Raw genomic sequence first — 6,221 nt, 5'->3', positions numbered from 1 at the left:
ATAGCACCAAGTTTCACAGAATTGTTTGATGATAAAATGAAGTAACATAGGAAAAGTGCTTTGCAAACCTTAAGTATTATCTAAAGGCTGATTGTTTTTGTTATTACGAATCCTTGCTCCAATGATAAATAACTTGTTTTGTGATCCTGGGCAAGTCACCTAAACTCCCTCAGTCTTTGTTTTATTATCTGTAACCTGGGGATGAAAAGGAATCCCTAGCTTCCAGGCTAGTGTGGGGACATTCAAATCAGATCACCCAGTCACATAAAGTGCCTTGCAAACTTAAAGTATTATGTAAACATTATTTTTTTTAGGAGTCACGAGACACAGATGTTTATGCCAGGTCTATCATTGTTTGTATAACCTTAGGCAAATCTCTGTCTCTGTTATCAAACTAATTCTGTCTCCAGTGGTGGTGGTGGTGGAGATCCAAAGAGACTATGTATGAAAATACTTAGAAAGGCATAAACTTTATATGAAGGTTTATATCTGTGTTAAAAAAAAAATCCTCTAATTTTGCAGCTAGAAAGGATTTCTGGAGGGAATTTATTACAGCTTATAATTTTAGGGAGGTTTGCATTGTAAATCCAGTCTTTGGGGGATTTTTTTTTTCCTGGAGGCAATAAGGGTTAAGTAACTTGCCCAGGGCCATATAGTTAGTCTCACAGTCATATTTGAACTCAGATTCCCCCTGACCCTAGGGATGGTCTTCTACCCACTGTGTCATCTAGTTGTCTCTGTCAGCCTAGTTTTAAAAGATCTAATAATAAGATATAATGACAACTTATAATATAAATTAATAAGATATATACATAAATATATATTACATATAGAAAAATAAATATAATAAATGAAATAATATCATCATAATGATAAAGGTTCTATAACTTCCCTTGGTAAGCAACTTGTTTAAATGTTTAATACATCTAAGATATGATAATTATTTTTCTTCCCTAAGTGAACTGTAACTATTAAGCAAATTTCCAACAATATAAATTCCTTTCTGCTGTCTACTATAGCAATAGAGAACCACAAGTCAACATCCACCATACTGGGCTTGAAAATATTTGTCTCCCTTTAATGTTCTATTACCCAGGAGAAACTGGATGAGCTTCTTTGATCTTTCCTTCCAGGTTCTATTTTCAAACTCATTTCATTGCTTTTTTTTTTCTAGACTCCCTCCCATTTCTCCTAATATTCCTAATTCCTAATATTCAGAGAGCAAAACAATAGAGAAGAGTGTAATGAGTATCAACGTCAAGCAGAGTGGAAAGATTGCGGTCATTTCATAGCATGCTGCTAATATAATATCATGTTGATTTAAAAACTTAAAAAAAAAATCCAGGACAAAGTTTGTCACTTCATATTCATTTGTGTTCTTTGAAACTGCTTCCAGTTTCTTTTATTTTGTCTCTGGAAGGCATGGCATGTGGAGAGGCAGTCTTTTTACATATGTGTTACATGCTCACAGATCTCAGGATGCAGAAGTGCCTAGTTTGATTGTCTTTATCAAAGACTTCTGATGTGATTGCTAATATTTGGAGTTGGCAGAGAGTCTCAGAAAAATTGTAAGCACAACTTTCTGATTCCTTATGGCTTCAAGCATGGCTGTGTAAAATAATTTCAATAAGACCAGACCAGTCTCCTCTGCTAATGGGGTATGAGTCAGTCAGCAGGGAAGATACAAGTGTTCTTCCTTCTGTCTATACTTACTCCCCCATAAAAACACTGAATTTGAAATCCAAGGAAATCCCACTTTGTTGCAACGTCATAAGCCTAGCACAGAAATAACAAGGAAGGAAGAAGGAGGAGGAAGAGGGGGGAAAGGGAAGGAGGAGGAAAAAAGAAGAAGGAAGAGGAGGGGAGAAAAAGAAGACAGGGAGGAGGAGGAAGAAAAACAATAACAAGAACAACAAGCACCACAATAACAATCTTTTGAGAAATAAAAGTTGTAAGGTAAAGTGTGTTTCTACATAGGATTGCTATGATATGACACTACAACCATCAACCAATTTTTTCAGCTTTCTGATGACTAATGTGATAAATAGATTACATAATGTCAACCCTCGAACCATAATACTGTTGGGTCAATTTTCTTTTCCTTTTGGGGAGCATATGTTCTCTATAATTCATTGTTTTCTAGCCGTTAACTGGTTTTAATTTTCAAACATTTGTTTCTTAAAGTTATTTAATTTCTCAGGGTCTTTTTGAGGAATCTGTAGCCAAAGCTTTATAGAAATTTAAACAAATCATATCTACTAGATTCATTTTGTCCAAAGCATTTTTATCTTTTTAAAGAACTCAAAATGTAGGTAGGGCAAGGGTAGGATTCAGGGTAAAAATTAGGCAATACAAAAAAAAAAAACTTGTTTATAAACATTTACTTTTATAAATAGACTGAGTGATTGTGTTTGTTTCTTCAAAATCTAATATCACTAGGGTGATGTTAGAAGACCTGGGTTCAAGCCTGGCCTTAAGATATGTACTGGCAAGTCACATAACTTCTCAGTATCCCAAGGTAACCCTATAAATGTAAATGTCTAAAGTATAAGACACTCGCCAATCTGTATTGGTGATCCATGTTTTGTACTAGGAATTCCCTCCATCAATGAAATCAGAGGGCTATATGTGTGTGTGTGTGTGTGTGTGTGAGAGAGAGAGAGAGAGAGAGACAGAGAGACAGAGAGACAGAGAGAGATAGAGAGGGAGGGAGGGAGGGAGGAAGAAAGAAAAAAAAGAAGAAGGGAAAAAGAAGGGAGGAAAGAAGGAACTCATGGACTTTCTAATCCTGATATATCACAAGTAGGTCTGACTGAATCAGAGATATGCAGGTGTTTCTGTCAGAGAGATAAACTCCAGATAAGCTTTCTTCCACATTAATGGGTTCTGTCTTCAGATTCCATTAAAAAGGCTACCAGTCATTTTTTGCATCAGTTACAACTGTGAGAGAATATTGCATTTTCATCCACAGTTTGTCACCATTTTAAAAAAATTCTTTTAAAAATATTTGGTCGGTTCCACATCAACCAGTCCTAAGTGGCCAACTATGTTCAAGGTTTGGAAATTGCTGATTTTCTTCTTTATTTATCTCTATCTCAATCCTGTTTTAAGGCTCTCTTACTGGCCCCTTTCAAAAGCACTTTCACTGTAGAAATGGGTTCCCAATCCCTTAGACAGGAAATACCAATATCACAAATTTCAGCAAGCCTTCCTTCCTTCAACCTCATTTTCGCTTCCACACAACCCTGACAGTTGTGGTCCATGTCCTCCAGACTTTGGGCAATCACAGGGCATTCTTATGGCCCTGAAGGGCCTATGAACATTACTGATTATAACAAAGCCTAAAGAGAACATGGTGTATAAAAGTTGAAGTAGGAAAAAGGCAACGGGGATTCAGCCTTCCACTTCCAGCTTTCTAAGGCACTTACTAATTTCTGCTTCGTAAAGACAAGTTCATGTAATCATGATTTAAGAGTGATCACAATTCATGTTTTCATGGAGGCCTATATGAGAGGGTAATAAGGAGGTTGTTATTCCTGAAAATTCTAAATTTTTTTTTTTTGGCAAAAGATTTAAGGCAAGAAGAGAGCACTAACATCATCTAGGCCAATTCTTCATTTTTCAGATGAGGAAACTGAGGCTCAGAAATGGAAAGTGCCTTTCTCAAGTCCCACAGCTCTGAGATAAGAACCTAAGTGGTAAATCTGGGATTTGAACACCGGTCCCCAAGAATTTGTTTTGTATTGCACTATCTACTTCATTAACGGGAATTTCTTTTTCCCTTATGAAAGTTGTCCAGCATTGAATAAGCTCCTAATGCTGATTTTGCCCAGGGCCCCTGAGAATCACTCAAAAGATTTGTTTCAGGCTCCCCAAGTTAATCATATTTATTAACACCACTAGGAGGAGAAAGAGAACCCTGCAGTCCATAGAATCACAATAGGAGAATTTAGACATCAGTGTAGTGTCAGTCAGTCAAGAAGCATTTATTAAGCTCTTACTATATGCCATGTACTTACATCACCTCGACTCCTGCCCTCTCTTCTAAACTACCTGGTATTTAAGTACTTGGCTTATTTTTGGTATTCATTCACTTTCTGCAGGCTGTCCCCAAAGTCTTAGTGTCCTGCTTTTTATGCCACACGGTTCTGAAGTGTGTGTGTGTGTGTGTGTGTGTGTGTGTGTAGTGTACTTCTTGTCTCCCAATAAAAAGATAGAATCATTATGAGGAGGAAATTCCTTCATTCTACCGGTAGCTTTCAGCATCTAATGGGCGTCTAATAAATGCTTGTTGACTAATTGCAGTTTGAGCTTCCGTTTCTTCTCCCAGCTGGAATGGGAGGGCTGCGCTTTGAAGCCTTTTAAACGGAACTGCGACGATCGTCATTGGCCCAGCCCCTCGCCTCATTTTTCAGAAGGGAAAACTGAGGCAGCGAGAGGGAGGGGCAGTTGGCCGGAGTGGTCCCGAGAGGGTCGCGCGGAGTTCGCTCCCGGGATCCCCAGACTGTGGCCCACGTTCTCTTGGCTGCCCGGGAGACTGCGGGCGGGGGCGCGGGGCGCGTGTGCGCGCGCTTTCTGTCGAGCTCTCCCCAAATTCGGAGGGGGGAGGAGGAGGAGAAGGAAGAAGGGGGGGGGGAAGAGGAGGAGGAGGAGGAGGACGGCAGCTAGAGGGAGCTCCTGGCGGCTTCGGGCGCCCGCGCCCGGGCTGCGCTCACACTCCCACGGGCGGTGCTCCCTTCGCCGCCTTGTCACTCTCCGCTCGCTGCCGCCGCTTTCCCGGCTCTCTCGTCGTCTCGCCCTCGCCCTGTCGCTCGCTCGCCGCGATGGCGGAGGACAGTGAGTCGGCCGCCAGCCAGCAGAGCCTGGAGCTCGACGACCAGGACACCTGCGGGATCGACGGAGACAATGAGGAGGAGACGGAGCACGCCCGCGGGTAGGAGAGCCGGGCGGGGCGCGAGGCCGGGGCGGCCGCCAGACCTGCCCGTGCCCAGCTTGGCCCAGCCTTGGGCGGATGTGTGTGCGTGTGCGTGTGTGCCCGCGCCGGTGTGTGCCCGTGCCTCCCGGGCCGGGCCCCACCCCCACCTCCTCCGCAGTCCCTGCAGCAGCCGGGAGAAGGGGGAGGGGGGGGTCTCGCCTCGGGCCCCCGGGCCGATCACTACCGGAGAGGCGGCTGTGACCGTGGTCGCGGCCCGCGCGCTGCGAACGTGTTGGCGGCGGGGGAGGGCGAGCTGTCTAATGTGCATTTGTTTGCCTGGTGCGCTGGGCTGACCCGGGACTATTGTGCCCTGCTGCCTGGCTTTCACCCCCGTGCAAGCCAATCGTGGGCTCCTGGAGGCGTGTGTATAGATGCATGTGTGAGTATGTGCATGTGTGTGTATGTGTGTATGTGTGTGCGCGCGCGCGTGCTTGGGGTGGGGTGCGGATGGAAGAGACCGCTGTCACCACTGACGGCCGAGCCTTTCTTCCCAGCCCTCCTCCAGAATAGAGGCTGCTCTGGCTGCCCCAGGGCCAGTGGGGCTCAGGTCCGCCTTGCTTTCCTGCCCCGTGGGGAGGGGGGTGTCTGGCAGGGTAGCTTTTTCAGCCATCCTCCGGGAAAGGGGAGGGGGGGGGCGAGTTGCTTGCTGCAGTTCCCAGCATGTGATTGTGTCCGTGGGAACCCAAGGCCAAAAAAAAAAAAAAAAAAAAAAAAAAAAAGGGAGAAAGCAGAGAAGAAAGGAGAAAGAAAAGGAGGGAGAGAGAGAGAGAGAGAATGAATCAGTCTCGTTTCCTTTGTGGTCAGCCCCCATCTTCGGTTCTGCTGCAAATTCCTTATTTGTAATGGATCGTCCAACTTCCTCTCTTTCCCTCCTATTCTCATGCCTTTCACCCCCAAACTTGGGTTTTTTTTTTAAATTTAAGGTGCTTTTGGTTGGAGATGAACTATAGAAAGTTCAGTCTTTGACAGTGAAGTACCCCAACCCAGAAAAGGGAACCCACAAGGGGTATGGGGAAAGATGCTGCGGGTTTCCTGGGCTAAGTCCTTGAACCAGGGGTCAGTCAGTCAGTTACCAGGCACTGAATTAAGCTCTGGGAGACAGGCTCTGAACTAAGCCGTGTGGATACAAAGAAAGAAGCGCATGGATCCAAGGTATTTCCCTCCCAGAAAATGCTTCAGTCGCAATTTTGCCTTCTGCCCTTCTTCCTAGGACGCTCTGAGCTTGCCTTTTTGAACAGGAAGGCTT

General features: G+C 44.2%; 1 protein-coding gene across 3 annotated transcripts in view; it reads left to right on the top strand.

The window, feature by feature from the left end:
* Positions 1-4,608: 4,608 nt before the first annotated feature.
* NMT2 (N-myristoyltransferase 2) overlaps positions 4,609-6,221 on the top strand; it is an 83,240-nt gene continuing 81,627 nt past the window's right edge. Inside the window, exon 1 of one of the 3 annotated variants that reach the window (XM_051961184.1) lies at positions 4,609-4,933. In XM_051961184.1, the coding sequence (XP_051817144.1) occupies positions 4,824-4,933 (110 nt within the window). In that variant the 5' untranslated portion in view covers positions 4,609-4,823. The other 2 variants (XM_051961188.1, XM_051961187.1) reach the window with 2 other exon arrangements.

This window comes from Antechinus flavipes, chromosome 5, assembly GCF_016432865.1.
Source record: "Antechinus flavipes isolate AdamAnt ecotype Samford, QLD, Australia chromosome 5, AdamAnt_v2, whole genome shotgun sequence".
Taxonomy (NCBI): domain Eukaryota; kingdom Metazoa; phylum Chordata; class Mammalia; order Dasyuromorphia; family Dasyuridae; genus Antechinus; species Antechinus flavipes.
This window is presented reverse-complemented; position numbering and strand designations above follow the sequence as displayed.